The 19,989-nt window shown below is 47.9% G+C and overlaps 1 protein-coding gene across 5 annotated transcripts; it reads right to left on the reverse strand.

Moving 5' to 3' along the window:
* Positions 1-5,237: 5,237 nt before the first annotated feature.
* Positions 5,238-19,631, reverse strand: TPX2 (TPX2 microtubule nucleation factor). 5 transcript variants are annotated; one of them, XM_066330732.1, is made up of 18 exons: positions 19,129-19,631; positions 14,233-14,385; positions 13,829-13,954; positions 13,528-13,636; positions 12,861-12,992; positions 12,330-12,380; positions 12,074-12,196; positions 11,503-11,636; positions 11,043-11,200; positions 10,457-10,628; positions 10,189-10,327; positions 9,525-9,741; positions 9,202-9,300; positions 8,363-8,539; positions 8,097-8,243; positions 7,458-7,569; positions 6,616-6,803; positions 5,238-6,168 (listed from the first exon to the last, which is right to left on the reverse strand). In XM_066330732.1, the coding sequence occupies exons 2-18, from the start codon at positions 14,333-14,335 to the stop codon at positions 6,058-6,060; spliced, it is 2,298 nt and encodes a 765-aa protein (XP_066186829.1). In that variant the 5' UTR covers positions 14,336-14,385; positions 19,129-19,631; the 3' UTR covers positions 5,238-6,057. The 5 variants fall into 5 exon arrangements, with proteins under 5 accessions (XP_066186829.1, XP_066186830.1, XP_066186832.1 ...); XM_066330733.1 differs by having other exon boundaries at positions 18,996-19,631; XM_066330735.1 differs by having other exon boundaries at positions 6,616-6,782; positions 19,129-19,630.
* Between the last annotated feature and the right edge of the window lie 358 nt (positions 19,632-19,989).

Here is a 19,989-nt window from a genome sequence, read left to right on the forward strand (position 1 = left end):
ACATCCCACAAGTCAGCACAGGAAGCCCGTGGGGATGGAGGTGCTCTTCTCAGGGCTGCGGGCTCCACTACCCACAGGACCCCCACCACTACAGCCCAAGTCAGAAGCCACGGAGACCCCCCTGGCCCCGTTACCTGGGTCCTGGTGCAGTGGGTCTCAGGGAGGCAGCATCCGCACTGTGGCAGCGCCGGAGGGAGCAGCCTCTTCTATGCCGGGTGTAACGGAGCCGGATTAGCGCGGGCAGAGGAGGATCCCTTACAGCAGCAGGAGCCGGCCCACTTCGCCTTTCCCAGCACCTGTTACTGCTGGAGCCCGTTAAAGGACACGCCACTCTCGCCTGTCCCTCGTGGGCTGGGGACACGCAGACAAGGGGCAGGGGACAGGGACAGACTTGCCTCCTGCTGCAGCACAGCACCACATGGAGGGCGTGCACTGGACACAGTGGCACCCCAAAAGCATTCCATGGGGGTGGCCTAGGTGAGCTGCACAGGGTCCAGATGGCTAAGGCCCTCCAAGGTGCCCACAGGTGACACAAGGTGGCCACTGGCCAACCCAGGGGGATGGTGGCCAGGAGCAGCTGATGATGGTGCTGGTCCCTGTGCTGCTGTGCCCAGCTCTGCCCACTAGCACTGGTCTTTTGGGAGAGCAGCTCCAAAGGACCCTGCGCTGTGTGGATATGATGTGGCACCTCTGGGCACTGCCACTGGGCTTTGATGGAAGTGACAGCAGCTGGGAAGTGGGGATTGGCCAGCAGCTGTAGCCTTCCCTAGGAACCAGTTGAAAGACTTATTTTCTACAAAATCAAGTGTTTTGGGAATCAGGGGAAGAAAGCAGAGGAGCTGGATGCTCCAGAGAGGTTGGGCTGTGTGTTTGGGTGCTGCACAGGCATTGCCAGCTCCTTCTGGGGTGCTGCACCCCAGGACACACCTCAGGCACCATGTGGGGCTGAATCCTGGCGTTTGCTGGAGGAGTGGGGCTCTCCCCAGGCCTAGGCTGGCCAGGTGCCCCAGGGAAGGCTGAGGTTACCCTGGGCTCCTCCAGCCTCAGCCCCTGCCAGCTGCCAGCCTGGTCCTGCCTCCCAGCTCCCCACTCCACTGTCACACAAAGCTCGTGTCCTCCCAGACACCAAACCCGGCTGCTTAAACCTTGCTTTGCTTTCTCCTTAGTTTAAAGCTTACCTTTGGCAGGGCTGGAGGCTACAGCAGCAAAGTAGGTGGGGAGGCTGCCCTGGCATCCACGATGGAGCTGAGTCAATGCTGAGTCAACAAGCAGCAGCAGCCCCCAAGTGTAAGTGCTCACTTTGCCTGCACCAACGCTCAGGAGGATCCAGGCAGTGCTTCTACTCCACATTGACAAGTCCCAGCTCCCAGTGAGCCACCAGCATCCGTGTGCCATGGCCTGGGGTCAGACTTTGCCAGTGGTTCACATGTGGCATTGAAATTGAGACAAGCCAGGGTGGGAGCAGAGCTGTCCCTGACTGCTGCCATCCCACCTGTCCCTGCCCTGCCCTGAGGTGCCCACCATCAACATCTCAGTGGAAGAGCAACATTTGCTCAGTGGGACACAGCTGGGACTCCTGAGCAGATATGGAGCTGTCCCACTCCAGCCTTCACAGCTGGGATTTATGGCTTCAGCAAGGCCAGCTCCTTCTGTTCCATGGCAGGACCTGGAATGTGATGAGGACCAGCAGGGGATAATGCAGTAGGCAGGCACACAGCTCCAACTCACTGATGTGCTGATGCAGTTGTGTACAAGCAGAGGTTGGAGCATCACCAGCAGCCACAGCTCTTAGTGACAACGAGACACACACTTCCCAGTCCTGGCCCAGGAGTGATGAGTGGGAGTCCCCCACCTTGGCTGCTGTAGGGCCACGGTCAGGAATAACTGGCCAGATGCTGTGCCTGGCCAGCAGGGACTCTGCCCATCGACTGTCATCGCCACCATACAGTTTGGAATTGCCCCTCCCCTCCTCCAGTCCAAGGCTGCCAGGCACCTGGAGGCCACCAGTGTCACTTCAGGCACATACTGCCACCACTCCACCAGCCTTCGGCTCTGCACCCTCCTAGTAAACTCAAGGTGGAAGGAGCACATCCATGCCCAGAGATAAGGCAGAAGCCCATGAGCCAGAGCCATGCCCCACAGCCCCCTTGGAGCTCTTGGTGTGGTGGACACTGGGATAAAATTCTCCAAGGAGAGCAGGAGCAAGCATTTGGACACCAGCCAGCCTTCCAGGGATGCCTGCAATCTTCCACGCTCCCTGGGAGCAAGGTTGGTCTGGGCACAAATCCCTGGGACAAGGTGAGGGAGCAAAAGCCCTGGGCATGGGTACTGGGGAGCCATGATACTCCAAAGGCAATAGGTGACCATGGTTTATCATTATCACACATAAAATTAATTTGTGGGCAGAAAGAAATAAGCTGAAATCAGACCTTTGGGAAGAAGGAACTGTAGAATTGAAGGGCAGTATCTCTTGCACCCGAGGATTTTGGATGCCTTGACCCAAAACCACACACCCAAGGAGCAGCACAGCACTCTGGGGCTCTGCAAACCACCCACCACCCAGGCTTCTCAACCTGGACTTGGGTTTTTTTTTTTCTGCCTTCCCATTCAGGAACTTAAGCCAGAGCCTACATTGGCTGCAGCTGGGAAACAGCCTGTCCTGGGGCTATCTGGCAGCGCCTCAAGCACGCTGTTCCCTGGCGACGCCGTTGTCACAACTGCGGCAGTACACTTTAACCTTTACGTTTACCCTGGGAAGGGAGGCTCTGCGGGGCCAAAGCCAGCCCATTCCCGGGAAACCCTACACCCCGGCTAAATTGAGCGGCAGGGCAGGCTGAACAACATCCCCACCTGAATCCCAGCCATGCTGCTGAAACACAAACCAGCCAGGCTGTCTGGCTTAACTGCTTCCATCAGAAGCAGGGCTTCCACCACGAGCTGCCATCATGTCATGACAGGTGTCAGCAAGGTGATGGGGAAAGACAAGGAAAAATCCCAACATCATCAAAAGAGCATCCAGAGCAATGCGGCCACCAGCAGCAGCACCAGGGAGCACCAGGGCCTGCCCAGGTCCAGGGGTCATTGCCAGGTTCAGGCCAGGTCACACAAACAGCTGCAAAAGTTTCATGGTGGAGACAGAAGGGAGAATCAAAGCTGGGATTTCAGAGCATCATCAAGCCTTTTCATAAGAATTTATTCACCAATTTGATCTTGCAAGTCAACATGAAAGTCCAGGAAAACATTGGCTGCCTTCTAGTTCCAACTCTAGTCTGTGTTCAGCAAATTATTTTGATAACAAATTGAGTACAGCTCAACTAGACAGAGCAGAGGAAGATTTAGTACCCAGATCTTCTCTCTTAGTGTCCTCCCACTCCTTGCTCTCAAGGCACGCACATAAAGGTGATGGGCTTTGAGTACTGGAATACAAAAATGTTTTTTGCAAAATCCACAGGGATAATACAGATTTTACATTACTTTCTCGACCTACCCTGACTCTAAAGGGAGGTGTTGGAATAGCACTTAGTTAAATCCCAGACTCCTGCTCCCATCTTGTAAATTTGTTCTCCCCAGCACCGGAAAAACCACCTACCACCACTTCTCTGCTGAAGCCTTGGCCAAATCCCATCCTCTCCAACATCCAACTCCTTCAGGACATTTTTACACTTGGTACACGAGAGCAGTTTTCCCACCATGTCACCACCACACACCCCAGCCCGTGAGAATCTGGTGGGTGACTGCAAGCTCATACAAACACCCCAGACCCTTGGAGGCACAGCTGCCTGAGGCTCCTCTCCTGCTTGCAGTGCATAGGGAATACAAGAGGCCATCTTTGGGGGAAGATGTAATGTCTTTTATTAGACCCAAATGATACCATTGGGGAAAAAATACTGTCAAGCTGTCAGGCACACAACCCCTTCCTCAAGGCAGAAGAGGCCATGTAGGGCCATCAGGGAAATCCAGCTGCTTCATCCTTCAGGGACGGGTGGCTGCTCCAGTTCCACAGCATCATCGTCCTGCATGCCTTCACATTCTTCAGCAGCTCATCATCATTCCAGCTTCTCCCTGACTCATCATAAATATTTACTGCTCCTCCTACCCACACGCTGCCTTCTCCAGAGCTGGCACTCGAGGAAAAAAGCAAGAGCTCCCTGACAGCACATCTGAGGTTCTGTGACGTCCCCAGCCAGTAGCAGAGCACAAGAACAGCTCTACCATGACAGAAATGGGGTTAAGGCAGACAGGTCAGATCCACGTGGATTTTCATTTTTGAGAAGAGGATGCTGACATGTGCCTTGTGCTCCAGCCACTCCTGCTGATTGTCACAGCAGCAGTGACAGCAATTTTTCTGGCTGTCCTGTAACTCTCAGCTCAGTGGCACAGGGCTATCAGCAAAGTCAGAAAAATGTGACTGAAAGCCAAAATGGGTGATTAGCTTTTGGGTCAACCACTGCCACAGTTACATGAAGATCCTCTAAAGAAGGGAAGCAAAAGCTGAGATGTGAGCAAATGGAAGCATGAGCTTGCCATTTCCAAGAACCCACACTGCCACTGGGTCATTCATCTTTTAGTGCCTACACACTTCTCTAAGCCTCTCATTCTCCAGTTCCTTAGCTACTAGATGCACAAAACCTTTAATTTTTTTAAAAAAACCCTTGTATTTCAGTGTAGCTGGCTTTTTCTCTTTTAATCCCAGCACTGAAGTTTGAGGCTGGTGCTCTTTGAAACACTCTCAATAGAGACCCCAGCTGTTCTGCAATGACATCTCTTGAGCACCACACTTTTTAGAATTCCTGCAGAAATATCATTCCTCAGGTACAATAAATGTTCATCTTGGAATTTAGGTCTCTAAGGACTTTCTTCCACTTTCTCAATCTAGGATTGATATAGCAATTGCTTGATGTACTTTGGCAAGAATGGGACAGCACCTCTAACCACCCCCTTAGCTAGAGTCTAACACCAAGTCTGAACTCTTTTTCACCCAAAAATCTGAACAAAAAGCTACACACTCTGGGAATACTTCTTCAACAGTATCCCAGTTCAGAGGAAATGAAAGCAAATGTTTTCCATAACCACCAAACAAGAAAGATGGTCCAGTTAGGACAAATTTATTCTAAATTTCCCTTCCCCCCGCCCCCCCCCCCCCCCGCCTCTTTGAAGCAGCACAGCAGTAGCAAGCAGCCCTGCTCATGGGTGTTTCAGCAAAACATAAAGGTAAGAAATCAGAGCACAATACTAAGTAAGAAATAATTATTGAAACTTTAATCTAGATGTGTCCACTCTTCACAGTGCCAGCAGTTTTGTCCTCCAGCACATTTGAGCACTTGGGTTATATTTAGCTCTGCTCACTGCCCAAACTGGCCAGAGATGCTGATGGCTCTGTAGCCAAGAGACCTGCACTGGCAGGAGCTGGGGCAGCAGCTCACAGCAAGTCACTTGCCAGATAAATGGTTCCCCAAATAGAAGGACTTCAGCTATAAAACAGCAAGATGGTTTAATGCCCTAATATATACAAAGAACTACATTTAAGCGTGGGCAAGATTTATATTTGTGGTCATCCAAACATCAACAAGGAAGGCCAGACCCACGCTACACTGGCTTGAAGGAACCTCACTTAGCACAATTCAAACTAAATGTAGACTAAAAGGCTAAAAAACAGACACTTGAAAATAGCAGTTAGTGTACAAACACAAGACAGCTCTGCCAGACGCACACAGCTGTGTGGTCAGCCTTTACCAAAAGACTCTTCTGCAGGAGAGGGCTTCAGCCCACTATCCAGAGACACTGAGCAATTAGGAATCTTTATTTAGGTATAACGTATCTGTATGCAATATTAAAACCTGGTTAAGTCTCTAGAGAAGATGGGGCTGGATACACAGCAAGGCCAGGAGGCACTGCTGAAATTCCATGGGCTCAGGTGGAGTTTAACAACTCAGTACAACAATGGAACTGAGCACGGGAATTCAGACTGAGCAGTCATGGAAAAACAACTGCTCCCTCTCTCCTACCTAGGGAGTGGAGAGGGATGGGATCTCCCTCCGTTAATCACGTGGATGCTCATCAGCATCGGAATCTATCTGAGAAGTTGGGAGACTTTGGCATAGTCAGTGGTTGATCACTGGGCTTCACTTCTACGCTGCGGTATTTGCGTATTGGGTTTGCCTTGTGGACCTGTGAAAAAATAAATATAAGCAAGGGCAAAACAAAGCAAATGGTTGCAGTTACGATGAAGCTGAAATTTGCAGGTGAGCTATGGATGAAGTGAAGGCAGGTATCTGCCTGAGACCACCACACCACCCTGGGCACTGGAGTAAGGTAGTGGGAAAATGCACAGCACATTCTGGGGTTGTTGGTTTTACTAAGATCATTCTGCTTTGATAACTACACATGTGCGGCTCCAAAGCTCAGCCATCTCAGCACAGCTGCCTTCTTTGTTTGCATAGTTTTGTAGGTTTGTTTTTTTTAAACCAGTTGTGAAGTTGGTGAGTCATCAGTTTGCAAAAGGAAACCTTGAAAAGGCAGTTTTAGCACAGCTCCACTGTGACATTAGCTCCATAAGGATATTCCCACCTTCCTTTGGGTTACTTTACAGCCCTTGCCCAGAAACAGCTCACTTACCATTTCTTGTCTTAGCTTAGCAACTTCTTCCTTTTCACGCTCCTCCTGTTGCTGCCTGATCTGCTCCTCATACTCCTCCCTTAAGGCTTCTGCATTTGCCAATCGCTTTTCAAATTCTTGCCGTTCTTTTGCTCTTCTTTCTGTTGCCAGCTCAAAGCTTTCAGGAACTACAGAACCAGAAAGGCTCTCTAAGTTTGAAATAGAGGAGATAACAGTGGTTCAAAGACAGGCAGGTAAAACAGAGCAGTACTAATGGTCAGTGGAAGCCTCCCTTTGGAGAGCTTCCCCTTGGTAAGGGTGGTTAGGAGATACCTCCAGGCTTCAGGAAAAGAGAAAACTTTACTCCCAGACGTGAGCAGTGTTAATGCAGACGTCACCCCATCATGGGTGTTCTCATGGGAGGGAGCAAGCACACAATTGTTAGCACAAACAAGCTTTTGGCTGGTTTTATGCTCTACAAATCTCAGTCTACCCAAGCAGTAGATGCCTTCATCTCATTAGAAACGGGAGGGAAAGAGTGACAGCACTGCAGAAATGCCAGCTGTCTCTGCAGGGAGCTCCTCACATTCTCAGTACCCTTATCCTAAGCTGGCACACATCAATCATCTGCCAATTGCAGCAGAGTTGCTAAATACAGCTGCCATGCTGGAGCAGGACAGGGGGGCGGAGAGGAAATCCCTCTGCTCCCAGGGGATACAAGCTGCTAGGCAATTAGTTTATTAAATGCAGGACATAATTGGCTGTGCTGATGAAGAAGAGGCAACAGCCAGAAAAAACATCACCTAATTGCATCATTTCTGAGCTATCAGCCAAGCCCATGTAGCAAGTAGTTGCAACTCTACCTGATAGCATCTTATGTTCCTTTTTGGGCACAAAAGGCTCCTGGTACATCACTGTGTTGGGACGAGCTTTAAAACATGCTGCCTCTTTCTGCCTTTTCAAGTCTTCTTTAAGCTGCAAGAGAAGAGAGCACATCACATGGGAGGCCATCTCCCCTTGACCCAGACTCTGGCACTCTCTACACTGGAAAAGCCATGCTGACTTAGTCAAATAATTCCTATAGAAAATTATATTAAAGCCAAAAAGTGGTGTCACTTGTTGCCCAACAGTTGCTTTGCCAAAAATAGCCTGAAGAAAGTTTCAGGTGTCCACTGCAGACTCCACATGAGAAAATCAGTATATTATTTATGTGTCAATAAATTCCTGGAGACACTCAGCAAAGGAATTCAGCTGCACAAAGCTGCTGCTTAGAAAACAACCCACAGCTGTTCATAAATCCCATCATTTACCACAAAGTGAGAAAAATAAAAACAAACCATTGACCAATCCTTAACCCATAGCACAAGTCTCATGCCAAGTACAGAAAAATTCCTTGCTCCAACTCAGCTACTGATTAATTCAAGGAGGGCAGTTTCTGCAGTCAACCACAACTCCACCAGCTGACTTAAGCCTGGTCATTATAATTATCCTCCTTATCCTACCTGCTGTTTCCAGCTCTGGAGCTTGGCAGCTCCCCGTTCATCCACCTGCAGATGGAATGGTTCAGGCTGAGTTGGGGTTTTGACCTTCTTTTCTGGCAGTTTAACTTGGTCAAAGTAAGGCAGAGGCAGCGCTTTGAACTTTGGCACCTGAAATAAACAACTCCAAATATTACTTGTCCTTTCCTTGAAGTTTAATAGACAACAGCGAATCCTGTCACACTCTTTTTACTGAAGGAGCGGAATCCAAGGTAGCATTTAATTCTTACCTCTTCCTTCTGTAGTTCTTCTATTTTTTTCTCTTTTTGTATTTGTCGCTCTCTGTCCCTGGCATCGAAAGAGAAGGGGCGAACTTCCACATGCCTCTGCTCTGGCATTTTGGGTTTGAAGGGCACTCCATAATGTGGCATAGGATTAGCTTTGATCACAGCCATCTCCTCTTTTTCCTAAAAAGATATTGGCATTAGATTTTTTACTTTTGTATAGACTGCAGCTCCTACCAAGCAAAGCCACAAGAAGCTTTGAATGAGCTTTTTTAATAAGGGGCACAGCAGGGTCACACAGACAGTGGACACTGCAAAAATTAGGAATCCAAGAAGTACCAATTTATTGGTGTCCTGAACCACAGGCCAAATTCTTCCTTTTTTGAAACCACTCTCAATTCTGGTAGTCATCCAAATTAGAGTGTAATTATTTAATACTCTCTTGACAAGAGGGAAAGGAAGAATGTGAAGCTTTCAGAATCCTGCTCCCAACCTCAGGGGGAAAAAAAGGTCCTGTGTAATATCTGTCTTCCATGGCAGAATAGGGAAGGATGAGAAATCTAAGCAGTTCACTTTCCTTATTCATAGCAACAACATCTCAGAAGCTCTCATCAGTGCCCTAGCATTTAAATTTAATTTTTAATGAGAATTCAGTCTCTGTAAAACGACTAGCAATAACCAGATTGCTTGAAGTGAATGGCACAGGCAAAGGTAAGCACTGGAGGAAGTGCTCACAAGAGGGAAGGAAGGGGCTTCCAGCCCCAGAGAATCCCACCCACATCCAGAGGCACAACAGGCACCACAGGGAGACCTGGGCCTGGCTCCAGCCTCATCACAACTGTTACCTTTTCCTCCTCTCTGCCAGACACACGGGTTTTGCTTCTCAATGTAAAGGCTGGAGACTTGGGGACTGTTACAGGAAGTGCTTTCTTCTCTGGAACACCCTGTTCAGAAGAGCCAGTAAGGAGTTACCCAAGGCCAAGTGCCAAGAAAACATCTCAGAGAAACAACCTGACAGCACAGGATGTACCTACTGCGGTTCTTACCTAATGACAGACACTCTTTACTAAGATCATTAAACACATAATGCAACACAGCTACAAACATTTTGAAGATCATTGCCACCTGAGGTCCAATTCCCAAGTCTGAGTGTTATTAAACTTCTTACCACAACATTCTCCAGGATTTTTGTGGGACATGGCCTGGAATGGAATTCAAAGTGCTCTTCTTCCTGCTGCTTCTTACTCTCACGATCCTGAATTCTTTTTTCTATTTCCAGCTGAAAGCCAATGGGTTGAGTGAGCTCCTTCACAGAGGGTTTCTTGGGCAGGACTGGCCCACCCTCAAAGATTTTGTGATTGAGTTCTCGAGCTTTGAATTTGTACCTGTGCAGGAACAATGGAGACAGTCACCAATTGTACATTGTACGTTAGCATGCAGCTCTAGTTAGCAATTCTTCCTTTGCTTTCAAAACAGCAAGAAACAGTAAGAAAAATCTTATAGGTTGTTTTCATAGAAATCCAAAACTTTGCCTATAGGCAAGTTTTGAAGCGCATGCATGCTATATTGGGTTTGCTTTACTCATCACAAGCTGTACTCAACCCAAGATCAGCTCTCCTACGAGCACTTTCTTCAAAATGAATTGTTTATATTTTGCATCCCTACAATCAGGGCTAAAGAACTATGAACAACCTAAAGGAATCTCACTGGTGTATGCTACTGATTCTTTTACACAAAAAGGGTATTCCAGAGAAATGACATTTTGGTATCTAAAAAATATTTCCAGTGTGGTACAATCAACCCCTGGAGGACTAGAGCAAGCCCTTACTTACTGTTGAATTTTCTCTATTTCCTCTGCTTCTAACTCTGCAGCAGTTTTGCAGGTGACAGGTCTCAGGCGCTGCTTTGTTCGCAGCACGGGTGTTTTGGGGCGCGTGAGCTGAGCCTTCAGCGGCTTTTTTGAAACTGAGCCTACAAATTAAAGTCACAGAGACCAGCAGTTAATGGCAAGGCCTGCAACAGACACAAGCTGTTTGCTCAGAGTAGCCAAAGCATCTCTTGCTCTACCACCATGTCTGTAGACACAGCCAGGACACTCACCTTCCTCAGATTTCCTGCTTCTCAAATGGTAACGAGAGGGTGTGCGTTTTTGGAATGCTTCTACCTGCTCAGCAAAGGACACATATTCTGTTGCGGTTTCTTCGAGTTTTCTTTTGTTTCCCTGGGATAGATTGAAAGGTTTGGGGATAGTGGGTCCCTTTGGCTTTCGCACCTGGAAGCAGAAAACCAATGTCAGTATGGCCAGGAGGCTTTGATGACATTTCCTTTCCCCACTGAAGCATAGTATCTGTCTCTTCCTCTCACTGCAAAGAAGGTAACACCTCACATTAACACAAGTGTTAGCAGTCTGAACATCCATAAGTTATATTGGGAAACTGTATCAAGCAGATTAAAGCATGAAATGGAACAACTGGAAAATCTGACATTAAACGGCTCCTTTTTCCACGAGGTTTCTTTGGAGTCTTGTGGCAACACAGACACACAGGAAGTTTGCAGTCACATTTGCATAACACCTGCCTCTCCTGTGGTAACCTCTCTGTGGGTATCAGCCCAAGCATTGCACAAGCAGCAGGGAGGTGATGGCAAGAATCAGTGAGCTGAGTGCTGGCAACACACTGGCTCTCACCGGAGAAGGGGGATGCTTCCTCAATACTGCTGCAAAATCCAGCTCCTTGTACTCGCTCCCAGGCTGGCTTTCCACATTCTGTTTAATTCTGTTCTCTGTGCAGAAGTGGAAATCAATTGGCTTTGTTGCTTGACCAACGGGTCTCTTCATGGGTTGTCCTAGAGGAAAAGAACATGTAAGGACTGGAAAGCTTTTGCTGTGGGGTAGGATTTGTGGAAATAAAAAACCTCATTTATTTCTAAAACTAGGTACATTTTTAGAGAACTCATCTTTAACTTTTCAAAACATGACATAACCGAAACACCTGTTTCCAGGCAGTTTAGAGGATCTACATCAAATGGCTCCTAATATTTATTGCAAAGTCTGAAATGCTTGTTTTCAAAGGTACTTGCACAGCTCTGTGCAGCACTCTCCAGCTGAGCCTAATGCAGCTTCATTTGGCAATTCAGGCAGAGCCCACCTGCTCCAGCAATAGCTGCTTTTAGAGACTCCTCGTTCTTCTTCCGCAGCTCCATAACCTCCTGCTGCAACTGCTGCATCTTTTCCAGCTCCTGCTCCTCTGTACTCTTCAGCTTGCTAGAAGGTTTGCTCCTCCTGCACAAGCACATTAAAAATTAAGATATGCCTTCATGCTTCCCTGGTTGTTAGCATGAAGTTAGTGCAAGAAACATGCTTATCTCCAATCTCACTGCAGGACCATCACCAGTTATAAAAACATCCTCTTTAGAAGAGATCTGCTTGGGTTTTGTCTGTTTAAGAAATCTCTCAGCTAGCTGCTATTCTGCAGACTCATTTGCTGTGTGCATTCTTGATCCATTAGGAAGATCAACTTTTTCCTTAAAAGAAAAGCAAAAGCTTTCCTGTGCACAGGTTCAGCTGGTGAAGTACATTTAATCGTAATATTGTTGCCTTGACCCAGTGTTTACTAAATGTGATACCATCACATGCTAAGTTGAAGCTGAAAACACTCGGCCAGGACTGTCACCTAAATCAACTGTGATTAGCACACAAGTCACAAGAAAGCCACGTACTTCAACACTGTTGGTGTGGAGGGCAAGGCCAGTTTGCTTTTCTCTCTCTCTGGGGAGAGGTCAGGATCCCGCAGGGGCTCGCTCTTTGTGGATGCTTCTGTCACCTTCTCTCTGCTACCAGAACTAAAAGAAAACATTGTTAGGGCAAACCCCTTGAATTAACTGTGTTCTAAATAAATGACCACCTGCAATTCTCACCACCATGCATAACATCCCAACACCTGGTGAAGTCTAAGGTATGCCAGGCTGGCCTTATCTCACCCCAGGCCCAGGTATAGACCATCCAGCTTTCCCTGGTATGCTAAGGCTGCAGAAGGGAAGATGAATTACTGAGGTTTTGAAACTTTCCTGGAGAAGGAAGGTATACTGTAGATCATCGAGGTAGAGTGGTGTTTCAAAGATCACACTTCAATTTCCTGATCTCAAGCTTATCACCATATAATACTTCAGTGGTTAAGTTAATTTGAGAAATATTTTAGCTCTGACTCTTTCATAGCTAATGACTTCTGGATGGATAAGTTCAGACAAATGTAAAGCTAACTGACAGACACTGAATAAGAAGGTGAAGAAGCCCATGCTTATTTCATTCACATCTCTACCTCCACACAGAGCAATTCCTTCAGCATTTACAGCTATTTCCTGTTCATGAAACTAGTATCAGCAACCAGTTCCAGCCACCATCCCCTGACCTTCCTGTAAGAACCTTCTCAGCCAGGTGGAAACCCTTTCCAAAGAAACAGTTGTATCCCTTTTCCCAGCCCTAAACAAAAGAACTTGGATGACTTACATTCTCATTTTCTTCAAGGGTGGAACATCTTCCTTATTATCCAGGGAATTAGTAATTCTCTCTGCTTTGATTCTGCCTGGCTTCTTGCACTGCTGGGTTTTCCCCTGCTTTGTAGCCAGTTTCCTGCCTGGTCTAGAGTAGAACAGAAAGCAGAGGTGAGTTTTCCCACAGATCTGAGGAGACAACTAACCTGGAGAACACTTTTTATGTCAGTGCATCCCCCAACTCCACCACACAAATCGTGTTTAACACAACAATCCAAAAGCAGCATGATTTATTAAAGCTTAACAATCCATAAACTAAACATTCTTTGCTATATATGAGCATGCAGAGCCCCTTGCATTCATAGCAAGAATGAGTTCTGCAGATATAAACAAAGAAACTTTATAAGCCACCTCAGTTTCAGATATCCTCACATTCCAGAAGCTCCTGGTGCTGCCGAGTCTCATTTGACAAGTATGTGAGACACTGCATTACATTTTCACCCTAGAGACTGCCCCTCCAGCTTCGCCAGCAGATCAGATGTCCCAATACATGATCTCCATGTTGGAGAACTCCAGCCCCACAGGATACCCCAAGAACAGCTAGAACTGCAGATCCTGAGAGCAAGGACCTGCTTAGTTACACCATCATCAATCATGGTACAAACTGAACGCAAATATTTTACCTCTGAGGGGCCTCTGCAGGGGCAGCAGCTCTCCAGGTTGCCAGGGACCCAACGATATTCTGAGGGACCGTATTGCCCTGAGCACATTCTGCTTCACCATTGCTTTCACCTGAGAAAGGGGCAAGTGTCAGCTCATCTATAAACACATATACAGAACAACAGCAAGTAAAATCACATGAGACCTTGCAAATAAGAGTTTATGAAGATGGCCCTATAAAATCCTGACAGAGGCCTTTCCATTTTCATTTCAGTGAAAAGCAGGTAAAATGTATTCCCTCCCTGCCACACCATGCCAGCTTACTCATCACTACTTCTTGAGATGGGATAGAAGACAGAATAACATCTGGCTTTGAAAAAGCAGGGCTCCAGTGTGACGCCTTTGCCAGATTTTCTGCAGGAGGAACATTCTCCAGATTGGCTTTTTGGTCTGTAAGGAGAGAAAGAATTTCACTACATACACTTAGGAATTGTTAACAATACCCCCGAATATCATTATAAAGTTAACAAAATCAAGTTACAGAGGACAAAATTTAAATTAAAAAAAAAAAAAAAAACCAAAAAACCACAGAATAAAAGCAGCCCCATGCATAATGAATGATGCAGTTAACATCATGATTAATTGGCACAGAAACCAGGTCCAAAACAAGGATCACACCATGGTGTCATCTAATGAGGAAACAACTCAAGGAGTTGGAAACAACTTACCAAACCAGGAATCTGCATTGTGTACATCATCCTCATTCAGAGTTGCAAAATCGATGCAGATGTTTGGGACATCAAAAGAATAACGGGATTCTGGCTTAGACATCTTCAGAGTCACACTGTCCCCAGGAGTCCTCTGTCTGTACTGCTACAGCCCTTTAGACAACAACAGGGTATCAGTGGAATCACCCTCCACCTCTCTTCCTCTGCAGAGTTTCTAGGGACAGGCATTGGGACAGCCTTTGGTACATCCCCACTTCTTGCACTTCATACCTTTGGGCAGACCTCCTCATGAGCAATGCAGTTTTATTCTACTGCTGACATGCAAAGCTAAGGATATTTTACCACTGTTGACATTTGCAGGTTTAAAATTACCAAGAAGATCAAGTTTTGACGGGTTTAGGGGTTTTTTTGTACCTGAAGGTTCTAGAATCATATTTTTTAAGAAGTATAAAGCTTTTCCAGAAAGCAATTGGTTTGCACTTCCTTCCCTCACCACGCACGAAGAAGAGTTCTTACCCTTAAAGGATTTACAAAGCTGATGAGAGCCACTCTAGAGAACTGCAATGCACAACCTCTCCCTCTGAAGGGCTACAAACAAGAATTAATGACACAAAGGTGCTCTTCTACGGAACAAATTCATTTTCAAAGCAGGAAGAGGGTTCTGTAGAACATTGTTACTGGGCAAACAGTCAGAAGGAGGGCAGTGTCAGGCTCTCTTGCATTCCACAGCACTAGCCTGAGGCTGGCCAGGCTATAAACAAACTGAGCACTGTGACCCATGTCAAACAGTCCCTGCAGTTAATTAATGAAGCACTGACAGCAAGAGGAGTCCCTGTGTCAACAGGTGATATTAAACTCAATGGAACAGGAATAAAGCCAGTGTCAAAGTTATAAACCCTGAAATTACAACAAAACCTTCTTGCAAAGGTGTTTTTGTGCAGCCTTGAACAGCTGTGAGGCAAAGCCCACGAGGATGTTGTAAAACACTCCCCAAGGAAATCACCTGAACTTTGCTTTTATGAACCCAAGCAATTCCAAAGCAGCATATTCCTAACCCACAGAGCCTCAGCCCTAAACCATCTGTCCAGGCAGACCACACATGGTTCAAAACCCAGATGGTGTTCCTCAATAAATAAGAAAATGGTCAAGAGTAAAGCAAAGCAGTGTTTAGGGGGTACCATGCTGGTCACAACCACTGGCCCCCGAGGATGGGTGCACTAAGAAGCCTCCAGCTCCCCAGAGCAGAGCTGTGATAGTTAAAGGCAAGAATGTCATTAGAGAAGCACCAGCTACATGGCTGGGAAGATGTCAAGGTAGAGCCCAAAGAAGGCAAACAGAAGAATTGGAGCCAAAACCAACTGTAACTGAGCTTGAGACGCGGCTGGAATCAAATGCTTTCCTACTGCCCTTAATCAAGATAGAATTTCTGTCAACACTTTAGACTTTTTTAAAAATCAAATGCGTCATCTGCATTCTCCCCTCACCCTCTCCAGTCAGAGTCAGAGCTCTGGGCATCATGTTTCACAGCTACTTGTGCCCACTGCTACAGTTTGCAGCTTTTTACTGTGTAGAGTCCATATTCCCCAGTGTCACCACCCTCATGGTTGACCTCATTGCTGACCCCTTCTCTCGCTCTCTCCTCTATCCCAGACAGAAGAGGAAAGGAATGTATCACTGCCTCAGTTTCTTATCCTGTTTCTTGAAAGAGACAACAGGGAGATAAAAGTTATTGTGACTGAACTCCAGAGAGTCCATTTCAGTCAGGTGAACTCATGGCATCCACTTCTCAAATCCCTACATATCCTCCAAGTCCTGCCCGGAACAGGACTGACGGTGGAGCAGCAGTTCACTGAGAGGCATCCTGCTCCTCCACCCACCGACAGGGGCTAGAACAGGGATCAGCCAGGAATGCTCCCGTGATTTATCACTCCTGTGCCCACCACAAGGCATCTGCAATCCCAACAAGCTCTGCCAAGCACAGCCTGACACCCGCTGCCCACTCCCTGCAGGCATTTTAAAACACCCGGTCATGATTTTGACAGCACAACCACATTTATCTCAATCCAAAATTCTTTCTCTCCACAGCGGCATTCATCCACCAGAAGGGAGGCGTGGAAATTTTTCCTCATTAATAGGGACGTTCCCTAATTAGCAGGCACTGCATGCATTTCCCCAAGTGTGATTACAGGCACGCTGTAATCCTACACAGCTCGGCGTGGATTTAAAGCATGACCCTGCTCTCCCCCACATCCATCACCTCCTGTGTCGACACGGGTGTCTGCAGCGAGCCAGCCAGGGAACCCTCACCTCCCTTCTGCAGGATCAGCTTTCACCTGGTTCGCAGAGCTACTGAGGAAAGGAGGACCTAATCTTCATGCTGGCAAAAACACCCCAAATTCCTTCTATAAAGCAGTTCTTAATTAAAACCTTCATTTTCTTTCTAGGTCTGCTCTCTCACTGACCTAAAAGTGCCTCCAGAGCAACACAGCCATATCCACAGGGATGAATAGGCAGTAGGTTCCTCTGGACATCAGGTTTCTTTTGAGTAACTACACTTTGGCACGTTCCAGAAGAGTGCCTTGGCATGGTTTAGATTAGTTAGCTTTGAAAAAGGATTACACTAAATTGGAACAAGCATTCCTATCTCAGAATAAGACTGATCCAACAGCAAGTGCAATAGGTATTTTGGAATAACTTCACACCTCACTCTAATCCAAATTAGCTTTAAAATACTGACACGATTCCATCACAGATGCATTTGGTGTCTTTGTCTCAAAGTAGTTGTGAATTTTGTGCCAACAGCACGAGCTGCCTAGACAAAGAAGCCTCCCAACCATTCAGGCCATGGTTTGAGATAGGATGCAGCATTCCAAGATAAGAAATCAAGGTCAGAGAGAGAGAGAATGGAGGAATTTGAGAGAGTAGCAAAGCCAGAAGAATAGTGATAGGGACACAGAAAGGCTGCAACAGCACAGGCTTCAAACTAAAAGAGGAGAGATTTAGATTGGATATTAGGGAGAAATTCTTCCCTGTTAGGGTAGTAATGTTCTGGCAAGTTCTGCACCCACAGAAGATGTGGCTGCCCCATCCCTGGAAGTGCTGAAGGCCAGCTTAGACAGGGCTGGTCCAGTAGAAGGTGTCTCTGCCCAGAAAAGTGATGGGGGGTTGGAACAAGATGAGCTTTAAGGTCCCTTCCAACCCAAACCAGTCTGGATCCTGAGGAAAGCAGAGAGATCAGCTCTTTCTTGCCGCCTTGAAATGTAGATAAGGCCCTGGTGAACTGGAGATGACACCTTATCACAACACACCACTGGAACTTCACAAGTTATAGATGTTACTTATGGGAAATCCTAACAGGACCAGAAAGCACAATAAACAACAACAGACACACAAGAAGGCTATTCAAAGTTACATCAGCAGATAAACACAAAGTCAGCTGATCCACATGCCTCAGAACCCAAGACAGGCAACCAGGAATAAGCAAGAGAAGCTTCTCCAGGACTGAGGCAGCTGCATGGGAAAGTGCTCCAGCAGTTCCAGGGCCTTCTACACAGCTTCCACTTAAACACAGGATGCTGCACTAACCAGGCAGCTTTAATTCAGCCTGGCAGCTTCTTCATTGTCCTGCAAGCCAGAGTATTCTGTTCTTTTTATTGGGATAGTAATCCAAAGTTCTTGGATGCTTTTCAGGGATTAACATGTAAGTTGGAGCATTAGAAAGGGATGTAATTGCCTCTCTGAAGCTACAGCCCTGTCACCACAGCCTGGTAAGAACCATCCCACCACAAAGCCATCACCTGAATCCCTCTGCATGATGCCAACAGCCTCAGAAAGTCACCCTTCATCCTTGCTTTTCCTTGAGCAGGGTTAAGTGAACACTTACAACACAGTCTGGATCTACAGCCTCTCCCTCCTCTCTCATGCCCATGGCTCAAAGTTCAATGGGGCTTTTCTACGGCACAAAATCAACACTGGATTCACCATCCTCGAGAACCCGGCTGTTCCATCGTTTAATGCTCAAACTGGGAGACAAAACCTTTAACTCCTTCCAGGTGAGAGCTGAACCCGCAGAGAGCTCCGCAGACCACCCCGACCGACAACCATGGGAGGCTTGAAGTACTGGCACAGACTTTGCTAAGGCCCAGACCCGCCTCCATGGCCAAAAATAAACAACCCTGACATGTCGTGCTCCCTAAAAAAGATCCCACAAGTTTCAGAAGACACGAAGATGGGACATTCTAAAAATAGATGTTCAAGGAAAAGTAAATTATTTTTAGCTAGCATAACCTTAACTAATTGTTACATTAAGTTGAAGGTCCTCTAGTTTAAAAAAAGCCCCGCATAAAAATAGCTTCCCTAATGCTTTTTCTGTTACTTGGGCCAGGTTTTGACTGGTTTGCTTGCCTACTTTTCCTGGGAAGCAGGATTTGGACTGAGAAGAAGTTACAGACCTTTCATCGTGAAATACACGGTTTCATCAAATTTCGTGATTGGTTAAAGACTCAGAATTTTATTTCACTCCCGAGGTACCCACCCCACCGTAAGGCACACGCCTGGCGCCCCACTACCGCGATCCCACCAGGGGAGAGGGAACCCTCCCGCCACGGCCGCTCCTTCTGCTACCGGCCGGAGGCTCTGGGCTCGGCTGCCCCCGGGGCTCCGTTACGTGCCCGCCGCGATAGCGGCTCCGGCCATGGGCTGAGCGGCCAGAGCCGCCTTCCGCATCCGTTTCTTAGCCGAGCCCTCGGCCCCGTTAGCGATACCTGGGCTAGGAGTAGGCCCCGGGAACAGCCGCGTCAGCCACGGCCGGAGCGAACGACCAGATATGAGAAAGGGCTGCGGGTCGGGGAAAGAAGGATGAGGCCAGAAGTGTCCAGCCGGGACCCCCACACTCACCTCAGCAGCGCCGCCGCCACTCCGCGCGGCGCCTCTGCCGCCGCCGTTAACGGATTTCAAACAGGGCTCGGCCGTCCAAACCCACCAATCAGCGCCCGGCACACGCCCTTGAGGCGCGCTGATTGGTTGGACCGCTTGGGGACCCGGATTAGCAGACGCCAAGTGACGTAGTCGCGCTCTCCCTACAATGCTTGACGGGAAATGTAGTACAGGCTAGCACAGCGCAACAATGACCGAGCAGGAACCGAACCACAACTCACATAACACACCGCAGTACACACTACACTAATCAGAAAAGACAGTGCTTTGAGTGTCGTTCTGGGCGGATTATCAGCGGCTGGTGGGCGGGTCCCCGGTGCCAGCGTCAGCCGCGGCCGCGGGGCTGAGCAGGACCCTGCCGCAGCCGGTCTCTAGTACTGCGGTTCTATCCGTGTCCGCTGCCGGACTTCCATCCGCTTCTCCTCAGCAGGTCAGCCTTTCTAACTGCTGAGTCCGGGGAAGGCGGCTTCCACCGCCTGGTAAGCCTGGACAGATTTCTCGATGCTGTGAGGAGAAAGTGCCCTTTGCACAGTGGCGTTATCGACCCCATGTGCTGCCTAATCTTCCCCGTGGCCTTGGAGAGGGATGGGTAGCCAGCTGTTAACAGCGGGGCAGGCCTTGGCTGCCACAGCCGCTTTCATTGCTCCAGCCCTGCGTGCACAAACCTTCCCTCACAGCCCCGCCACGGGCTCACTGAGCATTGTGGAGACACAAAACACCCCGTATTACTCCCAGACTGCTGTGGAGGGACGGTGGCCGTGTTAGCGGCAGGGCCGTGCCCGCAGGGTGCGGCGAGAGCGGAGACCGGCGCTCACCCCGTCG

Source organism: Sylvia atricapilla, chromosome 16 (assembly GCF_009819655.1).
Source record: "Sylvia atricapilla isolate bSylAtr1 chromosome 16, bSylAtr1.pri, whole genome shotgun sequence".
NCBI lineage: Eukaryota > Metazoa > Chordata > Aves > Passeriformes > Sylviidae > Sylvia > Sylvia atricapilla.

Coding starts and splice junctions, on each gene's coding strand:
- TPX2 (XM_066330732.1), bottom strand. CDS start 14,335: ATGTCTAAGCCAGAATCCCGTTATTCTTTTGATGTCCCAAACATCTGC. Junction 10,629..11,042: donor GGAAGCATCCCCCTTCTCCG/GTGAGAGCCAGT, acceptor TTCTGCTTCCAG/GTGCGAAAGCCAAAGGGACC. Junction 6,169..6,615: donor CTAAGCTAAGACAAGAAATG/GTAAGTGAGCTG, acceptor ATTTTTTCACAG/GTCCACAAGGCAAACCCAAT.